The sequence below is a fragment of the Pelobates fuscus genome, chromosome 8, assembly GCF_036172605.1.
Source record: "Pelobates fuscus isolate aPelFus1 chromosome 8, aPelFus1.pri, whole genome shotgun sequence".
Classification (NCBI taxonomy): Eukaryota; Metazoa; Chordata; class Amphibia; order Anura; family Pelobatidae; genus Pelobates; species Pelobates fuscus.
Genome location: NC_086324.1, coordinates 48,988,101 through 49,009,884, shown reverse-complemented (window position 1 = coordinate 49,009,884; position 21,784 = coordinate 48,988,101). Strand labels below are relative to the sequence as shown.

Below are 21,784 nucleotides of genomic sequence, written 5' to 3'. Positions count from 1 at the left end.
ATTAATGCGGGCAGCTGTTACGAGTTACGAACATTGCACCTCGCAATAACTCTCAAAAAAATCATACAACAATAGAAAATATTCTATTAATAAGCTTCCTAACTGGACATTTTATATTAAAGTGACGTAAATTCAAGTATACAGCGACCACTGAAACTAATGTTTGTATTATCTCATGTAATCTTGCACGCCACTTAATATTTTCTTTAAACAAACAACACAACTTCTAAGACTGATCTCATACGTTTTAAAAGACCACTACCCAATTAAGGGCAGTACATGATAATTCCATATATGTAAATTACTTAATCAGTTATGTGCTAGATACATTGTTTTTGCAAATAAACTTTCTGGCTAGAATGGTCCTTATTTGTTCCACTTCCAGGATGGTGTTGAGACATCCAAAGGAAAAATACAGATTTACATTTCCCTGTAAACACCATGCTCAACAGACTGACATTTATTCACTTGCTGAAACAGTTTTAGTTATTTTGTTCAAGTGACCTTTCCTCCAGATTCTCATTGCTGTGCAGTTGCCATAATCTTGTGTTTATATAGAAATTCTTAAAGGGATACTATGGTGCACTATAGCTCCCTCTGCCTCCACCACCCTCCCCTTCCTTCCTCACCCAGCTATGAGAAATTGGGCAAAAGGTCACTTGAATCAATGCTTTCCTCTCGGAAAATAGCAGACGCTGGATGCCCTCCTGCAGAATTAGAATTCAGGAAGCGCCTCTAGTGGCTGTCTGATAGACACCACTGGAGGCAGACTTAGTGCTACAATGTAAACACTGCAGATTATCTGGAACTGCAATGTTTTACATTGCAGCACTAAGTGCAATAGGAACACTGTACCCAGAGCACTTCAATGAGCTGAAGAGGTCTGGGTGCCTATAGCGTCCCTTTAATCTATATATAGAAAATATCAGAGAACAAAGATTGCCTTAAAAATCTGAACCTGGTTCAAAAGAATGCCCTTTGAAGCAGTAGAATTTTTGATTTGATGCTGTAAGAGAGAACATTGAGAAGGGAACATGTTTATTGTTGTACTGTATGTTTAAATGCAACATATCTCCGTAACACATTGTTAAAATTTCTGGAGTTTTCCTTTGAAAGGAAACTGTTATTTTTATAGATTTTGACCATAATAATAGATCTGATTTTTTTTTTTCACAGCGCATTATGCACAGCAGCTTAGAATCCAAATTAAAATTAAAAACATACATTGCAAGTTCTGCAGCAGTTATTTTTTTTTTAAACTTACTATTTTCTTCCAAAACATCAATATTACATATTTTAATTACAAACACAAGTCAACAACCATACCATAACGTAACACATAACAGATCTTTATGGATACATCCAGTTTTGTTCACAAGTCCACTGGATGTTTTTAGTGTTTTGAAACAAAATAGCTTTAAAGAGCTATGTTCATCCGCTCACGCCTCTCCTTTGTCTCTGAAAAAAAGTATCTTCTTATCTGCACTGGCTGCAGTGCAAAGGACATTTTGGCAGTTCTATTTTGCTAGTAAGATGCTCAATTCAGTTTTTTGAATTTTGAGTTGAAGTGAAATAGAACTTTTGAAGACCCATCATTTTTACAGTGATCTTTGGCCAAGACAATCTTTAAGATGTGTATATTCATTAAGTTATCACTTGTTTGAATATTGCTTAATTTTTTTTCTAAATTCCTGAGATAAGACGTTGTGTATATATATCTTTTTAGGGAACAGTGCATTTTCAAAACGTAAAATTCTCCAAGTATAGTTTTTCATCCTGAGGAAATGAAGATCGATTTATTCAGAATCGTTTTCTCGCATTTTCATTAAAAAAAATGTTTTCTTCATAATTTGTGGTTTAAACATCCATATAGTTTTTATTCTTAGAATATTCAATAAATATTACTTCTATTTTTCATCTTGGTTTACATAGTTCCAACTTATATCTGAATTTAAAGGCTTGTATTTTCTTTTAAAGAACCCAACCTGTAACACAAGTTTGAAAAACAAACACAAATTAACAAACAATATTAGTACATAAAGGATACTGTAAACTATACAATAAAACATTTAGTACAACATTTTTGACCTTACAAGAAAGTATATCATGCTAATAAAAATATAAGTCACAAGAAAAAATGTAAATTTAGCATTGAGTGTTACCAATGAAACGTGCATCTGCATTTGAAAAAAATAAATAAACTTACCTTCCATAGCACATAAGTGAGCACCAAAAATAGAATAAGGCCAAACAACAGGCTTAAACAAATAATTAAAATAACTATGTGTGCTTGGGGCTGTTGATTATGTAGTGCTTCCAGGAATACCTAAAAGAAAGAATCAGAGAAACAAAGTTACCAAATTAAGCTTTTCTGTTTAAAATAGATTTGTTTAATTGATATAACCACATAATTTTATTTAAAAAAAAAAACCTTCATGAGTTTATATAGAAGTATATGCAGTTTTGGAAATGCAGTCAGTATGATTACAACATGAATAGCTCTCTATTTCATATACAGGTATGTATATTCGGCATTGAGTACATAGATTTATGTTTTATAGGGTAGACTTTTATAGGCTCTGTTTATTGCATTTCCATATTTCCTCCTTAGCAATTAAGCTTATAAAATAGTAATAAAAGGCTTTATCGTGATTCCCTAAACTTTGTGCTGTGCCAATGTAAAGCTTTGAAGTCCCTTTTAGGGTCTTTATGGCAACGTTTATGAATGCTGGGGAATTCTGGATGTGTTATGTTTGGGTGCCGAGGCTGCTTTGTGAGGTTTTATCGGTGTATAGGTGGGTTGTGTATGTATGCGGGCTGTGTGTTTTCGTTATGTAAGTGTGCGGGATGTCTGTACTGTTATGCGAGTCTACATATTAGTATAGTGTGTGTGTGTGCACAGAGGTTGCATGAACGTATGTGTGGAATGTGTGTACAATTTGCTTGGGTTTTCTTTGGTGTTGTGTGTATGTGAACTGTTTGTAGCATTGTTTGAGTGTATGTGGGCTGTCCGTTGTGTTATGTATGTGTGTACTCTGTGATGTTAAATGTTTGGATGTAGTGCTTTCAATAATTGTAGTGTGATGTGGGTTGTCTGTGGTATTGCATCTGTGTTGAATGCTGTTGTGGTTTGTGGGATTTGTATGAGGGAAAAGTGTTTGCAGGGGATAGTCTGATTTGTGGATCTCTGAGGTCTGCACTTACCACGAGTGCAGACCACTTGAGCTCCTGTCTCCTTTCTGGTGAGGCAACGCATTGCTATGGCAATATTCTGAATCACAAAGAAGTGCCAGATGCAGGCCATAGACTCCCTTGCACTCTGGGCTGGCTGGGAGGCTCTCTGATCTTCCCAGCTGGCCCATTTGAGTCCAGGAACTTTGTGTGCCTTAGATTCTCCACCCCTGCCCTAAGTAACAATGATACATGCAAGTTGTTGGTCAACATCAAATAAATACAATTTCACATCCCTGTGTTTACAAAAAGCACTTACATGTGTTTGCTTATTTGGGTTCATGTTAATCACTTTTGGGTTTGCCTCGTGTCCTGCCATAGCAGTTGTCATAAACACAAGCACTGAAGATTCATCCTGAAAAGGGAAAACAATAGTACAATTGAATAGTTTATTGCAGTAAGATGAACATTAGAATGTAAATGTTCTTATTTGCAGAATTAATCTGTACTTTGATTGAAAAGATTTCTCCTTGGTTAGCTAAAGGAAGCCATTTGTAATTGTGAGGACTTCTCTCTTTTCCTTTCACTATTTCAATTCTACAACAAAAGTTCAGCCTACATGAACAGAATGAATCGCCAAATTATCAAAACACTCCCAGGGATATTCACTAAAATTATCTATTATTTCCCTTAAATGGTTACTGAATCAGTAATAGAACATTTATCAATTTTCCTTTATTGCTCCATGCAACAAATACTCCGAATCGGTATGAGACACCGTCCATTTCTTGTATAACTAGATTTTACATTTAGTGACACGATAAACACAGCCACCTACCAAAAGATATTGGCTTTATTTAAGTGGATTTACCAGGGTGTATTGTTTATATATATATATATATATATATATATATATATATATATATATATATATATATATATATATATATATATACACACACCTTTTATATTTTTTACTTCAAACATTCCTCATGAAGCAATACAAAACAAAAAAGTAGAAGGTGTGCTTAACAGTATGAAAACAATATGTATACTTCTCAACAGAGTAATAAACTGCTATATCCACGTGGATAAGTATATACATTGTTTTCATACCGTTTAGCGCACCCTCCACGTTCTAGTTTTGTATTTATTGATTGTACCTGTGAGTGAACAACCTTGGAGTGTTTGTACATTTTCTATCACGTGTTATTTTGTTAGTACAGCGCCATATATTCACTATATTGATTCACATGTTTATTCCTCAGAAAGGCCTGATGGTATACAATTGAAAAATAGCTATACAATTCCGAGATTTTCTGATGTAAACCATTTTTGTATTACTGATACGTTATTTATTAAGCTTATATAAGATCACAATGGCGTTTAGGCACTTCTCCATTAATTGTAGAGAAAGGCAAGTTTTAGGTCGGAATAACCAAGCTATAACAATTCTTTAGTTAAACTATTTTTCAAACCCGGCTTTTTAGCGCTAGAATCTGCAATTGTTTTGTAAATACCCCACAATTCACAGTTTGCTAAATAAACCAGAATAAGCCACATATTCCAACTATTGACTACTTTAGCCTGAATTTTCTAATTCTTATTTCAGGTCAGCATAATTCACTGGTCAGTAAAACGTAAATGATTTCTTAACCACTTACCATTTCCAGAAGTAGAAGATTGAGTTCAAGCTGTACTGCCACGATTACCTCATTTTCACTTTCCAAGTCTCCAAACGAACATGAAATGTGTATGCAAGAAGAATCATCTTCGAAGCAGAACTGAGTAAAAACAAATCATTGTTTTTAATAGTTTGAATAAAAATAGCCAATAGTCAGTGAAGCAGATTAATCCATGGACTACTGCTGTTTTGGCTATTGACACGTCTTAGCTATAAATTTAGTTTTACACATTTTTTCACCATGTTCCATTGTTTGAACTTTAGTTGTATTCTTATAGGATGTGTATTTTCTTAAAAAAAGACGGACATATCAGCATATATACGCACCTGTGCATGTTTGATGGTAATGTTCCTGAAACAGTAAGTCTAAGTAACTAATGCAATAACTTGTAAGTTATGTACAAGTGCGTACTTAAATTACTATAAGACACTTACCAATACCCTCTTCTCAGGTTTTGAAAAGAAGGCAACTAGATCCCCAAACATTGTTCCATTTTTCTTTGGCGTATCACATTCTCGAAAATAATTTGTAAACGAACACTGTCCAGCAGTAGTCTGCGATGAATAAACACAATATAAAATATTCAGCCTATTAATTAATAATGTATTCTTTAAAAAACATTTACCTCAAAATTATTACAACAGGTAGTCCTATGGTGACACTGTGGCAACGCTATCTTCTGTATCGCTTCCCATCTTGTTTTAATTCTTTATCCTATGCACTTCGTGATTTTGCATTGAAATTACTTTATTACGGAGATTTGGTAAGTATGGGTATTCAAACAAAATAACATGGTAATATAAATCCGCATATACGATAGGATTTCCTGTTGAGTTTACAATCTTAATATATGTCTTCCGTGTTTATTCTATGGAAGCAAACATAGCCATTTCATTGTGGACACAATAGGAATCTGTCCCGTCATTTGGAACACCTGCTTGACTATATGATTATGAATGATATACTGTATATGAATATATCTTTAATCTCTTCTTTAGAACTTCAATTAAACTCTGTAATCATGTATATTTCTTACTAGACACTTGAGGATTGACTGTAGACAACTAAAACGCAAAGCATGCTGGGTGCTGCTTCCTACCTCCAACAATTTGCAGGGTTGTAGTAGGACACTAGGGTTAAAGCCTGCTTTGGACTGGTGTCACTGCACTGCCCACCAGTGCGGAGACTGACTAATACTGCATGCACAGACCCACTTTCCCTATAGTAACCTGGAGAAGTAGACGTTATAGGAGCAAACAAAGTCTCAAATTGCACATTCACTATTAGGTTAGAAATTTAGAACAAGTCTTATAAACTGAGTGTCTATGGATCCCTTTTTAGATATTTAAAGGGACTCCCTAAGTACCATAACCCCTTCATGCATTTTTAGTGCTTATGTTTCCTAAAGACCTCTGGTGCAGGCTCGCAGTTCAGTGTTAAACCATTTTTGATCAGTTTAACAATGAATGAGGGGTTCCTTAGTGCTCAAAACCTGGTCCCTCTGCATTAGCCAGAGCAGCACAGCACTGAGTAGTCAGCTGACCTTTAATTGCTGGCTCACTCTTGTATGAGTTGCTATAGCTAAAGCTGAATGTAACACAGTCTTATCTCCAGTGGGGGTAGGACTGCAGGTGGCTGGTGACTCACATGTTGTGTTAAAATCTTTGAAAATGATTTAACACTGAATAGGCAGACTGCCAGGGGACACTAGGCATTATAACCAATGAAATGAAGTGGTTATAGTGCTTAGAATGTAATTTTAGGCAGTTGTTCCCAACTCTTAGAATTGCACCCCAAACCCTATCCTCATGATATTGTTGGGGAGAAAAATAAGTTGAAACAGAAAACAAAACTTTCACCAGTACCCATGCTATTGCCCACCATAAATCAATCACTGGGACAACACTCCCAAGAGCAATAGAAATCACTATTGTCAGCGAGTTTGCATACTTTATTATTAGCAGTGCCATACATTTCAGTCTATTTCACATAAATAATCACTGTGCATCACATGTAACTCACCGAGACGTCCAGCAAATTGAACAATTTTATTTTGCTAGGTGCAAACGTGTTGGGTATCATTATCTCCAGCTTGGCACCGGGAGCAAGACTGGATCCAGAATTGATTACCTGAATTGAAATTGCTAAGTATTAGTGTACATATTTATCTTCGAACGTGTTTTATGGTACAAATAAAGCATTAGCAGCTAAAACGTGATCAGCCAAACTATTGATGATGTACTGTATCGTGAGGTTGAAAGTAACATAAGTCCCAGAATAGACATTTCAGACTGTTTGGCAAATCATAAGTATTTACATATGTTCCAAATGGAATGTCAGACCAGAGAAAATGGTCAGTGCTGAGAATGGAAGGTGGTACTTTAATTACAATAACTCAGAATCTCAGATGGTAAAAATGTTAGTGTATGCATTTCTTTATTAGTAGTTATAATATAATCTACCCTATGTGCTTAGTAAATACTGAAATGTCTTCATCTAGTCAGAAATTCATATAAAAGGCGTATAGTCCCATAGCTTGCAATAGATAATCATGGATCTAAGTGATGCATCTCCAGATCATTATGTGCCAAATGATTACTTCATTATATACCCTTGTAGCAAATAGTTATTAAAGGTGGATTATATTGTCCAACATTTTACATGAGAGAGAGAACTAAAATATGGATAATCAACGTTTAACTATGGATTGTGTACTTATTATTTTTATTGGTGTATAATGTGGAAAGGCAGATAATCTGCTAGAATCTCTGATCAGCTATGTGACGAACGCCCCCTTGCATGGACGTTCGCCACGGGCTCCTGGAGGAGTGTGGAGGCTAGCCTCCTGCCCACTGACTATGGGCCATAGAAAAGTCTGGTAAAAAGACTTGGTTCATGGGGTTTATTTGTACTGTTTGGGAACTGAACAAATTCACGAACTGCGAACCACCTCTGGGCTTGTTAACCCCTGGTAACCACTCCTGACACTTCAATTATCGTGTGTTGTAATTGTGCAGTTGGGTGGCCGCCGTTCATATGCACGAGCACGTGGAAACTGGGTTGGCGGCTATCTGGTTCGCGGTAATGCAGGCAGTGGTGTTTGGGCGTCGATCTCATGGAACTAAAAATCTGACACGGAAACTCCTGAACACCGCTGAACTTTGACGAACGCCTGCTTCCTTCCCACACATGTCAGGAGAGCGCAGTTCGGTAGCTTTGTTCGTATGAACCATACAAACATACGCTACTAAATAGCCAGAGTGTGCGTTTGGTATTTCTTCTGCATGGAACTCCCGAAGTTGACCGGCAAAAGCACAAAACACCCTGGAACTGTTTTGGGCGTAGGACCATGTGCGCGGCCGGTCAGAACCTTACCCTGGTGGCGTTTCAGCTGTGTTCATGGGATCGGAGCGCTTTTCGGATATGTTGGGGGCTCAGATCCAGGCTATCCGGGGATGTATAAACTATTGGGGTTCCTAGGTGGAAAATGTGATTTTGTATGTTTCTATAACTTGTCATTTTATGCTTAGTCGTGGTGACATGGAATTTTGGGGACATTTCGTGGGCGTGTTTTCTGTGTCCCTGTATTGTATAAAAGCAGGCCATTGAGCCTGGATTAAACAGATTCGTTTTACCCCTTCATCTAGGCTGATGCTTGGGGGGATATGGGCTATAATCCCTACTGAGCTTGGGACTCTGGAGATTTAGAACAGATATACTCAGCCGGAGTATAGGGGATCCGTTACAAGCTAGATCAATGAAAAAAATGAAAATTACTGAATATTTGCCTAAGTCACGATTAGAGACAGACAGACAGACAGTCTATAATCTACTGTACTGAATTCTAGGAGGAAATGTTGCCATAAATGGTAATTTCTTTTTTAACAAATAGGCTATAGACTGGTAGCTACAATTAGCTCAAATTAGAGTGTAAAGCACAAGTTAAAAAAAAAAACGACTAGTCTACAACTAGTTTATGGGACACAAGATATAACAGAAAATAATAGATTGTGCCCTTTTGAGCAACACAGAACAGAGTATTTTACCAATAACAAACTAAAACCAAAGGAACATTTTATGCTCTGTAATCTCTGTAAAATCAGACATTCTCAGCACATACTTAATGCATATAAATGCAAACAATATTGTGTAATCAGAATGTTATTTATAAACTGTAATGCTTTTCTTACATTAAAAGTGAATGATATCTTCTCCATAACACATGGGGCAACAATTTCCTCTTCAGAGGGTCCAAACACAAGCGATAAAGGAGACACCATTCTGCAGGCAAATAAAGTTAAAGTGCTTGGTGAGAAATTAATGTCCTATTATTATTATTATTACTTTAACTACATATGCCATAAACCTGTACAGGGATTATTGGGTATCAGCAGACATCATGGGTGAGAATAAGACGTTCCTGATTAGAGAGCCTCCTTCTGCTCAGGTAGGGATCCTGCCTTCTGACACTTGCTGTCCAAGTACAAACTGTTGTTTTCCCTTTTGCATTTTTTTTCTTTATTTAATGAATTAACTATATAATAAATTTAAAAAAATATGGGGCAATTTTATGTCATGATTTACCCTTTAATATTTTATCTCATGCCTAGATAGCGTGAATGTACACAAAATAAGCATGAAAGGGCAGAGTGAGAACAGATTTCAGAAAATAAACATAAATAGTTCAGCTTTACTCTAGGTCATAATGGAAAATATCATGTATTAACATCCATTGTTTTCTTTGTAATTTTTTTCACTACAATCCAGTAACAGGGTACAGTGTCTCAATAATTTAAAAAAAAAATGTATGGTGTTTTTTTTAACATTATTCTAAGTACCGTAAGTCATAAAAAGTTATCGGTTTTCACTTATGTGTAAATAATGCACTATTTGGGAGAGAACAGAATACCCATTGTCTAACATGTATACACCTACTGAGACTTTTATGAGCTAATGTACTTACTAATTATTTTCTGTTGATTGCTTTATTTGCTATTTTGCTATATTTGATTTTGACATATTGAGATACAAAAATAAATTAACTAAATAGAGCTATGGCAATGTGTGTGTGCATTCAAACCAAGTGGGAAAAAACAACAACTTTATCTTTTTATACATGGAGCATTTAAAAGGGTCTACACAACCATGTAAACAACTAACCAGAAAAATGTGATGCAAAAGTGCACAATGTGTATCACCGTAAATAATGCTGAACATCCAATCAAAGAACAATATATAATATGTAATTGTACATAATTCTTCTCTGACTTTTATAATTTCTGTAAAAAATGAAAATACAAATATAGGATAAGCACAAAACAGATTAAAATCAGCAACTCAGAACCACTCACGTTTTCCCAAAGCTGTGAGCATGCTCAATATAATGCACACACGGGTGCCCCATACTGTGTTTTTTTTTTTAATTTTTAAAATACTTATACATTTTTATTGTAATTATTTTTATATTTACAGGCTATATATTTTTCAAAACAATTACAGGTTATTCTTTGATTGGGTGATGTACAATATTTATTTGAAGTGATACAATTTGACATCACTGTTTTGATATTTGAGGTAATGTATCCAAGTGTACTATTTCAAAAAGAGGTCGAAGGTACTAAAAAAACCCAAAAATGAGTCAGTCACCATGGAAACCAGCAGGAACATTCCATTGGTAACTCCTCTTTTTCAGTTTTGCACCAATTTTTAGACCAGGAAACTTTCCTACATCTCCCCCATACTGTCAAAAAAGAAAAGGGGTAATAGGCGCTCGCTATATTAGATTGTGAACAGGCAGCAGTATACAAAACAAGGATTCCCAAAACATTGTGAATAGATAACAGAAAACAACAAAGAAGGCATATACCGCGCCTAGTAATTTATATATGCAAAATATACATACATATATTCTTGGATATTCCAATAAGTCAGAACCTCGGAAAAGATTAAAATAAAAAATAATAGTGCAATACAGTAAATTTTATCTTAAAGCAGTAAATATAGCTATGTACAGTCCACTCACATTTATATGAGCTATAACAGAGCTCAGCTGTGATGCGCTTGGACGGTACAATCCCCGTCTCTGGATATGTTGTTGTAGTTGGACCGCCAAGCTGGATGGCAGCATGCACGCTGAGCTCCTGCAAGCCATCAAACTCTACGCTTTGAAACCAGGTTTTCCAGCTCCAGAACCAACCACCAGCGGCGGTCCACTGAGCTAAAGGGACACTGGATCCAGGGTGAGGCTGGCTTACCGAGCTGCAGTCCCCTGGAGGAGAGGGCGCCGATGCCCCAATCGAGGCCTACTCCGGCGGTGAGGGGGGCAGACGGCCGCTGCCCCTCTATCCTGCCTAACAGAATCCAGCCAGGGGCCCAGATGAATATGGACAAGGCCCTGTTCCCCCCTCCCCCCCCTCTGGACCGGGGGGTGATCCCGGTCCTCACCCCGTGGCCACACTCTAGAGCAAAACCATGCCACTACACGGGCCCAAAGCTCATATCTAAGATGGCGGAGGCCACAGGCGACAGAAACGACCCACAAAGCCCAAAGCTGACCGCTGACCCCAGCTGGCCCGACACGCAACGCAGCCAGCATCAGGTATGCAGTCCAGGGCCCCAACAAGACACTCACCTCATGCAGTGGGCGAAAGAAGAGGAGGGGAGATACCAATCAAACGACGGCACCATAGCAACCGCCATGGCGGCCTACCCAGGGCCTACCACCTGAAAGATCCAGAGAGCTAAAACCCAGGCCAGAAAGCGGCACTCTCCCCCAGCTTCCCGTATGGCACCTCCGGCCCAGCAACCCTGGCCACGATCACTTGCAGCTCTAGGGGCCCAAACCGGGCGCTATCAATCTACACCACGATGGAGAGTACTTGATGCCGTACTGCAGCTGTGCCACTACACAATCAGGGTCCAAAAACCAGAGGCTCAAGATGACCCCTCAATACTCACCACAAGAAGAAGATGCTGCAGCAATTCAATGTAGAGCGATTGGACACAGCCTGGGTGGCAGTGTGCTGGCAGTCTCATATCGGTATGATGGGACGGAATCATGCTGGTGGAGGGGACTGAGTGGTCTCTATGTGGGGATTGAGAGTGCCTCTTCATGCCTAACTCACTGTAACTCTGCTCATTTTGCTTTGCTTTGCTTTATTTTTACAATACTCATCTGGCTAGCAAAAAATCTGGTTGAGTTCAGGGTTCTTTTGATCTGCACTAGCTTTTTGTCTGATATTTCACATGCCACACTGCCTTAAGTATTTCTGTTTATACTTCAAACCATACTGTGCAGTTTCTAAGATGTAAGCGACTTCTCTTTTCTAAAAAATGTGCTATGACCTTAAATGCCAGACCATTGTTTTTCCAATGTTTATGTGACAAGCAATAGCAGTTGTGGCATTGCCATCCTATCTGTAAAACCTATGCACAAATAAAATAAAGAATAAAAAAAAAGAAAGAAATAGCAGCCAATGGTGAAGTAAGTACTAATAATAAAGTAAATAATAAATGGTATTGTACTTACAATTTCTAGAGCATAAAACTTGCTCCAGTATAAACAGCTTAGGTGGTATAATCCCCACCAAGGATATTCAGGATCCAGGAAGTAAGAAATTAATGAATATAAAAAGTAACTAAAAAGAGTATACTTTAATATAAACAAACAAAATGAAAATCAATAGAGGGTATAAAATATAAAAAAAAAGTCTCACTTAACGCGTTTCGCCTGATGGGCTTCTTCAGAAGTGTGGTGTAACCTCCTTTAGGGTCCGTTTTTATATGCTTTTTTATATTAACGCACACTGCACTTTGGAAATATTCGTGGCAACTACAACAACATATCCAGAGACGGGGATTGTACCGTCCAAGCGCATCACAGCTGAGCTCTGTTATAGCTCATATAAATGTGAGTGGACTGTACATAGCTATATTTACTGCTTTAAGATAAAATTTACTGTATTGCACTATTATTTTTTATCTTAATCTTTTCCGAGGTTCTGACTTATTGGAATATCCAAGAATATATGTATGTATATTTTGCATATATAAATTACTAGGCGCAGTATACGCCTTCTTTCTTGTTTTCTGTTATCTCCCCCATACTGTTTGCACATACACATCTATCCACTCCCAATTTCTGTACAACTGTGATCCCCTGATGATAATAAACATTGATACTGTCTATTTGTGCTACAGCTGTAAACTGAACACAACATAATATACATCCAATATAAAGTCACAAAGACATTACTGGAAATGCACATCAATTACTACATGTGAAACTGAAGTAGCTTTCATTTAATGAGTTTGTGATGCTCCATGTAATTATTATGAGAAAGAAAAAGTGCTTAATGGTAAAGTTAAACGTAATAGTTAAATTGTGCTGAGATATTTATATCCAAGGCCCATCACTATTAAAAGCAATGTGATGGAGCATTGCACTTCTGTGGTTCCAGTAATCATTACATGTGTTAATTTTGTCTGGTTTTTGGGATTGACATGATTATATTTTATAAAGTGCCAACAAATTATGTAGCACTTTACAATGGGACATGGCTTATTTTAACCTGTCTGTTTTCCAGTATACCTGGAACATTGAATAAACCTGACACAGACACACAGAGTCACTACACATAACAAATAAGATAAATTGGGAAGTTTCAAAGAGAAAAAGTGCATATATAAACTGTACGTACCCAATGACATTGAGATTGACCTCATTTCTTGTTGGTATGACGAAAGTCACAACATTGTTCGATAACGTGCCTTGGTTTACTTCATTTTCACTATGAATGAACCAGAACAAATACATTTAGACCAATCGACATGAGGATTTTCTAAATACTCGCATTACGTCCCTGACCTTATCTTATAGCTAGGATAACCTTATGCCTATCCCACGCATTCTTAACCTCCTTCACTGTGTTAACCTCTACCACTTCAGCTGGAAGGCTACTCCATGCATCCACTACTCTCTCAGTAAAATAATTGTGATGGGTCCCCTGTGCCCCAACTGAATACACCCGTCTGAACAGCTTCTTCCCACCGCCAAATCACAGATGTCAGCCTGTTCACAAAGACTCAGTCAGCTAACACCTCTCCCCCAAACACAGTAGACACCCACAGCTTGAGGGTAGAACAGGAACTCATTTTTATTAGACACACCCAGGTATTTGTATACAAGTAAACTAATTAGTAAACACACAAAGATTTGGAACAGCAACCAAACTGGACCTAAACAAACAGCCAATCACGCTAAGCCCATTAATAACCAATAGAACACACCATCACAGAACACCTACTTTACATACACAGGAAAACATTATGCATTAGGTAAAGGGAATAACACACAGTCAAAAATAGGTGACTCAGCTCCCTGAGTCACAAAGGGAAAGTCCCAACCCACACCCACGTGGTCACACAGTCTCTGGTTCGGTGCCATCTAGTCTCTCCATGTTGTGTCTAAGTCTGTGCGGTATAAATGGCCGCTCCCTACCAGAGCCCACCCAAACAAAGGAGCCATTGATGCCCAAGTGACGGCATACCAACATTCTGTCGCAATAATACTTCTTGATATTATTTTTAAACCTTTGTCCCTCTAATTTAAGACTATGTCCTCTTGTTGTGATAGTTTTTCTTCTTTTAAATATAGTCTCCTCCTTTACGGTGTTGATTCCCTTTCTCTATTTAAATGTTTCTATCATATCCCCCCTGTCTCGTCTTTCCTCCAATCTATACATGTTAAGATCCTTTAACCTTTCCTGGTAAGTGTTATCCTGCACACCATGAACCAGTTTATTAGCCCTTCTCTTAACTCTCTCCAAATTATCAATATCCTTCTGAAGATACGGTCTCCAGTACTGCGTACAGTACTCCAAGTGAGGTCTCACCAGTGTTCTATACAATGGCATGAGCACTTCCCTCTTTCTACTGCTAATACCTCTCCCTATACAACCAAGCATTCTGCTAGCATTTCCTGCTGCTCTATTACATTGTCTGCCTACCTTTAAGTCATTTGAAATAATTACTCCTAAAACCCGTTCATCAGATATTGAGGTTAGGACTCTATCAACCCTGTTACATCAACCCTTTTACATATCTTAGTATCATCAGCAAAAAGACACACCTTACCATCAAGACCTTCTGCAATATCACTAATAAAAATATTAAAGAGAATGCGTCCAAGTACAGATCCCTGAGGTACCCCACTGGTAACTAGACCTTGCTTCAAATATACTCCATTGACTAAAACCCTCTGTTGCCTGTCACTCAGTCACTGCCTTACCCTATCAACAATACCAGAATTATTGTCATATGAAAACATTTACCAGTTTGCTGTAATGTTGATTATAAGATCATCATCTGCTTTGCTGAGGGAACTTGTATCCAGGAGGAATGAAAACTCTTGCTGTATGAAATGAAACAAAGTATTCATATTAGCTTGTTTCCAAGTCTGCTGGCTCTGAACACCCATTCATATGAAATGGCAGATAGAAAATAATAATCATTTTAAAGGAATAGTCTTTATGCATATGTGTTGCAAGCGCATTAGGCCCTCCCCATAGAAAAGCGTTGCCTCAATGCTTTCCCATGGGTATATCACTGATGCTGGATGTCCTCCTGCAGAGCCAGAGCCTTCTGTCCCTTCTTTCTTTATTCTGTCCCTTCTCTCTTTATTCTGTCCCTTCTCTCCTTTTTCTGTCCTTTCTCTCCTTTTTCTGTCCCTTCTCTCCTTTTTCTGTCCCTTCTCTCTTTAGTCTGTCCCTTCTCTCTTTAGTCTGTCCCTTCTCTCTTTATTCTGTCCCTTCTCTCTTTATTCCTTCCGTTCTCTCTTTATTCTGTCCCTTCTCTCTTTAGTCTGTCCCTTCTCTCTTTAGTCTGTTCCTTCTCTCTTTAGTCTGTCCCTTCTCTCTTTATTCTGTCCATTCTCTCTTTCTGTCGCAGCAGGGAGAAGGAACCAAATCTCGCGATCACGCACCAAATCCCGCGAATCCTGTGATGTCCAAGAGTTCGCAAGAATGCAGACTGAGGTCACTGCACGCCCATCTGCGTCCTCGCGATCTCTTGGCCCCCAGTGAATCCCCGAGCTCCGCTCAGGACCACGGCGTTCAAAAATCCAGAGATCCCAGGGGTCCTGAGCGGTGCTCAGGGATTCACTGGGGCCACAACAGATAGATTTACCAAATTGACTGTGAGGCCGTATTAAACCGGAACACGGGCCACAAATGGCCTGCAGCCCGGACTTTGGACATGACTGTGTTAGACGGTTCAGTGTTTATTTATTTATTATTAGTGCTGTTGAATTGTTGATTCTAAAAGCATTTGCTCTCTCCCATTTTTAGTTTGATTTTCCATTTGTTGAGACGTATTTGGTAGAAGAAGTTAAATTGCAGACAGGACCACCACATCATTTTGTGCACAGTGAATATGAACAAATTGGCGAAGCACATACCATTCCTACTGAAGATATTTATTCTTTGAACATTGATGGGGATTTATTGAACGTCTCTTCTGAAATTCACATTAGGTTAGTAAACTTGGTGTTAATGCTTTATGTTTAAAATTGTGAAATTAATGACATTTTAGAAACAAACTTACTCACTTTTTCTTTGACAAAATTAGAGTAAATATAGAAGAAATTATGTTTTTGTACTAATTTTACACATGTACTGCATGAATACACATTCAAAACTCTTAGACCTGCTTTGTCCCCTCTGATTACTTATTGAGTCCTTCATGGAGATAAAATCTTTATGAAATACCAATGTCATTTGTATTGGAATTTCTTTTAAATTCTAATGCCAATCAAAAATATTGTACAACGAGGTAGGGACTACTTTGTCTTATGATAAAGTGCAGGGTTGACTAGAGGTGACAAAAGCTGTCAGTTTTTGTCAGCTCCCACAACTGTGACTAGTAATGGCTGTGGGAAAGAGGCATCTCCTTACACTTTGCACAAGTTGGTTTAAGGAGGATCATGTGGCATTGCAGTATTGTCTATAGAATTTAGTTTGCGACAGGTACAGCAGGCTATATGGTACTGGCAGATATAGTGCCAGGAGTTGAAGAAGAAAGATGGGCCAGCAAAGGGGAGCATCAAGTATGTATAAATGCCTTCAGCGTCCTTCAGCGTTCCTGACCACTGAACGAGCATGTCACACTTTTTGTATATCCTCAATTCTTTCTATTTTTTTCCTCCACAATGTTTCCTTTCTATTTGTTTCACATATTTTATGCTGTCCAGGAGATAAGATTTTACAGTGTCTGTCATAGTGGGGTGATGAGGTCTCCCTCACTGCTGGTTAACAATATTTGAGGTAGAGGCAAAGCATTGGCTGTGAAAGTTACAGACCCCTTTATCAATGGACCCACTCATGATGTGCATGCAACTTATCAAGTAAGCTCCCAGAGTCACATGGTGTAAAATTATGCATGTCACAGACCTTAATCAGTATGATTTGCCAAGCAAGAGTAAGCAGAGTGAGAGAAATACTTTTGTTTTCTATGACTTGACTGCCAAGAATATGCAATGAGTGTCTTTAACTCTACCCATGTCATGCTGAGGCTGCTTGTAAACACCTCTGGAGACACCATGAAAACTCATCATATCTGGCAGCCTGATATACTCCAGTAATTTCCAAGTGGGGCAGTCCAGTCCTGAAGACCAATTAACATATGTGGTACCAGTCCTCCAAGGGGTTGCAAATAAACCCATACATAGGGCTGGCAAGGTCTCTCCACGAGCACATCTCTTGTGCAGTATTGTGATTATAGGCAAGAAGATGTACTTCCTACTTTGTTTAAATTAGGAGCTTTCATTCGTTTTTCTGGGGATTATTCTATTTTAGAACTTTGCCCCAGTTTTTTAACACTACTCTTTTATAACGCACGCACTAAACCGATTTAGCTCAGGATGAATGAAGTGGATTCAGTTTCAATAACCATACTTTTTACTTATATAAATTTAAAATTAGCAATTGTGTTCAAAATTAAAAAAGCATTGTCTTCATTGCTTTTAAAACAGTTATGATAATGGAATTTAGCATGTCTTATTTCTTCACTGATTGAGTAAGCCAAGTTCTGAATTCAATATGTTCATTCTATGTGTTTCATAGGTTGCATCCTGAACTCCTTAATCTCTATGGAAGCAACATTGAAGAGCTGGATAATTGCAGTGCAAAATGTAGCTGCTTGTAGTAAATATATAAAAAAAAAAAACAGCAAAAGAAATGGAAACAGTTGTCCATAGATGTATTTAATAGAAATGTGACAGTTAAAGATCGCGAGAAAAACACACACAAAACTAGAGACATTTGAACAAATAATATATTTAAAAAAAAAAAACAACAAAAAACTAGTGGTACAAAATATTCAATATTAACTTGCAATTTTTGTATGATTTTTAGGGGAAATGAATTGTCACTATAGTTTCTATACTTGTATTTTCAAGTCTTTAAAATAAAATATGAAAATCAGCACAGTGGTAATTCTTTTATTTATAACTTGCATTAATTTGAGTTGAATAGTTGTATTAACATGACAATTTTTATTCCCAAGACATTTAGACATATTACTGGAAATGTTTGCAAACATTTTAATGATAGGAACAACATTTGTTTCTCTGTCTCTCCGATTTATATTGTTTGTACAATTTACCATATTGTAAATGTTCCCTTTTGACTAAATCATAATCTTTACGATATTTTTCCTTGTTGCTTTATACATACACGTTGTAACATGTACAGGGTTATTTATAAGGGTGTGCATTTTTGGGATTTCAAAATGAATTTCACATTGTAGGCCGAAACAGAACAATTTACATTTAAAAGTCAGCTGTGTTTTCAGCTGAGCTATTTTGACCTAAGATTTTAAATACACTCTGAATTCACTGGAAATTTACCACAATTCACACTAAAATGAATACCTCACTTTCAATGACAAGTTAAAAATAAAAAAAAATATGCATGCTCTTGCACATTAGCCAAACATTATCCATTAATGCTAAGACAGACAACTTAAAAGTTGCCATTTTAAAACAGCAGATTTTTATTATACATCTTGACCCATCAACATACAAAAAAAAATGTAGCGGTGATCATTGCCCTACCTCTAACCCATGCCTTTCATAGCATGCCCGTTACACGGTAGAAGCAGCATCATAAACACAGATGAAAGAGAAAAAAAAAAAATCTCACAAAATATTTTCATGAGGTTTGATGTGTTTTTACTCGTGGTTATTAATGCGGGCAGCTGTTACGAGTTACGAACATTGCACCTCGCAATAACTCGCAAAAAAAATCATACAACAATAGAAAATATTCTATTAATAAGCTTTCTAACTGGACATTTTATATTAAAGTGACGTAAATTCAAGTATACAGCGACCACTGAAACTAATGTTTGTATTATCTCATGTAATCTTGCACGCCACTTAATATTTTCTTTAAAAAAACAACAACACAACTTCTAAGACTGATCTCATACGTTTTAAAAGACCACTACCCAATTAAGGGCAGTACATGATAATTCCATATATGTAAATTACTTAATCAGTTATGTGCTAGATACATTGTTTTTGCAAATAAACTTTCTGGTTAGAATGGTCCTTATGTGTTCCACTTCCAGGATGGTGTTGAGACATCCAAAGGAAAAATACAGATTTACATTTCCCTGTAAACACCATGCTCAACAGACTGACATTTATTCACTTGCTGAAACAGTTTTAGTTATTTTGTTCAAGTGACCTTTCCCCCAGATTCTCATTGCTGTGCAGTTCCCATAATCTTGTGTTTATATAGAAATTCTTAAAGGGATACTATGGTGCACTATAGCTCCCTCTGCCTCCACCACTCTCCCATTCCTTCCTCACCCAGCTATGAGAAATTGGGCAAAAGGTCACTTGAATCAATGCTTTCCTTTCGGAAAATAGCGGACGCTGCATGCCCTCCTGCAAATTAGAATTCAGGAAGCGTCTCTAGTGGCTGTCTGATAGACACCACTGGAGGCAGACTTAGTGCTACAATGTAAACACTGCAGATTATCTGGAACTGCAATGTTTTACATTGCAGCACTAAGTGCAATAGGAACACTGTACCCAGAGCACTTCAATGAGCTGAATAGGTCTGGGTGCCTATAGCGTCCCTTAATCTATATATAGAAAATATCAGAGAACAAAGATTGCCTTAAAAATCTCAACCTGGTTCAAGAGAATGCCCTTTGAAGCAGTAGAATTTTTGATTTGATGCTGTAAGAGAGAACATTGAGAAGGGAACATGTTTATTGTTGTACTGTATGTTTAAATGCAACATATCTCCGTAACACATTGTTAAAATTTCTGGAGTTTTCCTTTGAAAGGAAACTGTTATTTTTATAGATTTTGACCATAATAATAGATCTGATTTTTTTTTTTTCACAGCGCATTATGCACAGCAGCTTAGAATCCAAATTAAAATTAAAAACATACATTGCAAGTTCTGCAGCAGTTATTTTTTTTTTTAAACTTACTATTTTCTTCCAAAACATCAATATTACATATTTTAATTACAAACACAAGTCAACAACCATACCATAACGTAACACATAACAGATCTTTATGGATACATCCAGTTTTGTTCACAAGTCCACTGGATGTTTTTAGTGTTTTGAAACAAAATAGCTTTAAAGAGCTATGTTCATCCGCTCACGCCTCTCCTTTGTCTCTGAAAAAAAGTCTCTTCTTATCGGCACTGGCTGCAGTGCAAAGGACATTTTGACAGTTCTATTTTGCTAGTAAGATGCTCAATTCAGTTTTTTGAATTTTGAGTTGAAGTGAAATAGAACTTTTGAAGACCCATCATTTTTACAGTGATCTTTGGCCAAGACAATCTTTAAGATGTGTATATTCATTAAGTTATCACTTGTTTGAATATTGCTTAATTTTTTTCTAAATTCCTGAGATAAGACGTTGTGTATATATATCTTTTTAGGGAACAGTGCATTTTCAAAACGTAAAATTCTCCAAGTATAGTTTTTCATCCTGAGGAAATGAAGATCGATTTATTCAGAATCGTTTTCTCGCATTTTCATTAAAAAAAATGTTTTCTTCATAATTTGTGGTTTAAACATCCATATAGTTTTTATTCTTAGAATATTCAATAAATATTACTTCTATTTTTCATCTTGGTTTACATAGTTCCAACTTATATCTGAATTTAAAGGCTTGTATTTTCTTTTAAAGAACCCAACCTGTAACACAAGTTTGAAAAACAAACACAAATTAACAAACAATATTAGTACATAAAGGATACTGTAAACTATACAATAAAACATTTAGTACAACATTTTTGACCTTACAAGAAAGTATATCATGCTAATAAAAATATAAGTCACAAGAAAAAAAATTAAATTTAGCATTGAGTGTTACCAATGAAACGTGCATCTGCATTTGAAAAAAATAAATAAACTTACCTTCCATAGCACATAAGTGAGCACCAAAAATAGAATAAGGCCAAACAACAGGCTTAAACAAATAATTAAAATAACTATGTGTGCTTGGGGCTGTTGATTATGTAGTGCTTCCAGGAATACCTAAAAGAAAGAATCAGAGAAACAAAGTTACCAAATTAAGCTTTTCTGTTTAAAATAGATTTGTTTAATTGATATAACCACATAATTTTATTTAAAAAAAAAAAAACCTTCATGAGTTTATATAGAAGTATATGCAGTTTTGGAAATGCAGTCAGTATGATTACAACATGAATAGCTCTCTATTTCTAATTACAGGTATGTATATTTATTTGGCATTGAGTACATAGATTTATGTTTTATAGGGTAGACTTTTATAGGCTCTGTTTATTGCATTTCCATATTTCCTCCTTAGCAATTAAGCTTATAAAATAGTAATAAAAGGCTTTATCGTGATTCCCTAAACTTTGTGCTGTGCCAAT

General features: G+C 36.8%; 3 protein-coding genes across 3 annotated transcripts in view; all 3 read right to left on the bottom strand.

The window, feature by feature from the left end:
• Positions 1 to 1,684: 1,684 nt before the first annotated feature.
• On the bottom strand, positions 1,685 to 5,098 carry LOC134571239 (integrin alpha-4-like). The gene is made up of 5 exons (XM_063429413.1): positions 5,084 to 5,098; positions 4,836 to 4,955; positions 3,491 to 3,586; positions 2,207 to 2,326; positions 1,685 to 1,985 (listed from the first exon to the last, which is right to left on the bottom strand). Exons 1-5 carry the CDS (start codon positions 5,096 to 5,098, stop codon positions 1,908 to 1,910), a joined length of 429 nt encoding a protein of 142 aa, XP_063285483.1. The 3' UTR covers positions 1,685 to 1,907.
• Positions 5,099 to 5,204: 106 nt separating this feature from the next.
• On the bottom strand, positions 5,205 to 15,333 carry LOC134571238 (integrin alpha-4-like). The gene is made up of 5 exons (XM_063429411.1): positions 15,188 to 15,333; positions 13,556 to 13,645; positions 9,047 to 9,137; positions 6,879 to 6,986; positions 5,205 to 5,410 (listed from the first exon to the last, which is right to left on the bottom strand). Exons 1-5 carry the CDS (start codon positions 15,331 to 15,333, stop codon positions 5,276 to 5,278), a joined length of 570 nt encoding a protein of 189 aa, XP_063285481.1. The 3' UTR covers positions 5,205 to 5,275.
• Positions 15,334 to 20,029: 4,696 nt separating this feature from the next.
• ITGA4 (integrin subunit alpha 4) overlaps positions 20,030 to 21,784 on the bottom strand; it is a 90,526-nt gene continuing 88,771 nt past the window's right edge. Inside the window, exons 27-28 of the mRNA XM_063428677.1 lie at positions 21,306 to 21,425; positions 20,030 to 21,083 (exon numbers count right to left, since the gene is read on the bottom strand). Coding sequence (XP_063284747.1) covers positions 21,006 to 21,083; positions 21,306 to 21,425 — 198 coding nt within the window. The 3' untranslated portion in view covers positions 20,030 to 21,005. The remainder of the gene's footprint in view (positions 21,084 to 21,305; positions 21,426 to 21,784) is intronic.

Bases quoted from the DNA above. Each gene is read 5' to 3' on its own strand.
- LOC134571239 (XM_063429413.1), bottom strand. The intron at 3,587-4,835 runs GTAAGTGGTTAA...TTCCCTTTTCAG, and splicing joins ATCTTCTACTTCTGGAAATG to GATGAATCTTCAGTGCTTGT. The intron at 2,327-3,490 runs GTAAGTGCTTTT...TCTTTCTTTTAG, and splicing joins ACCCAAATAAGCAAACACAT to GTATTCCTGGAAGCACTACA.
- LOC134571238 (XM_063429411.1), bottom strand. From the start codon at position 15,333: ATGGGTGTTCAGAGCCAGCAGACTTGGAAACAAGCTAATATGAATACT. The intron at 13,646-15,187 runs GTAAATGTTTTC...GTTCATTCATAG, and splicing joins ATCAACATTACAGCAAACTG to TGAAAATGAAGTAAACCAAG. The intron at 9,138-13,555 runs GTACGTACAGTT...ATTTGCCTGCAG, and splicing joins GTCAATCTCAATGTCATTGG to AATGGTGTCTCCTTTATCGC.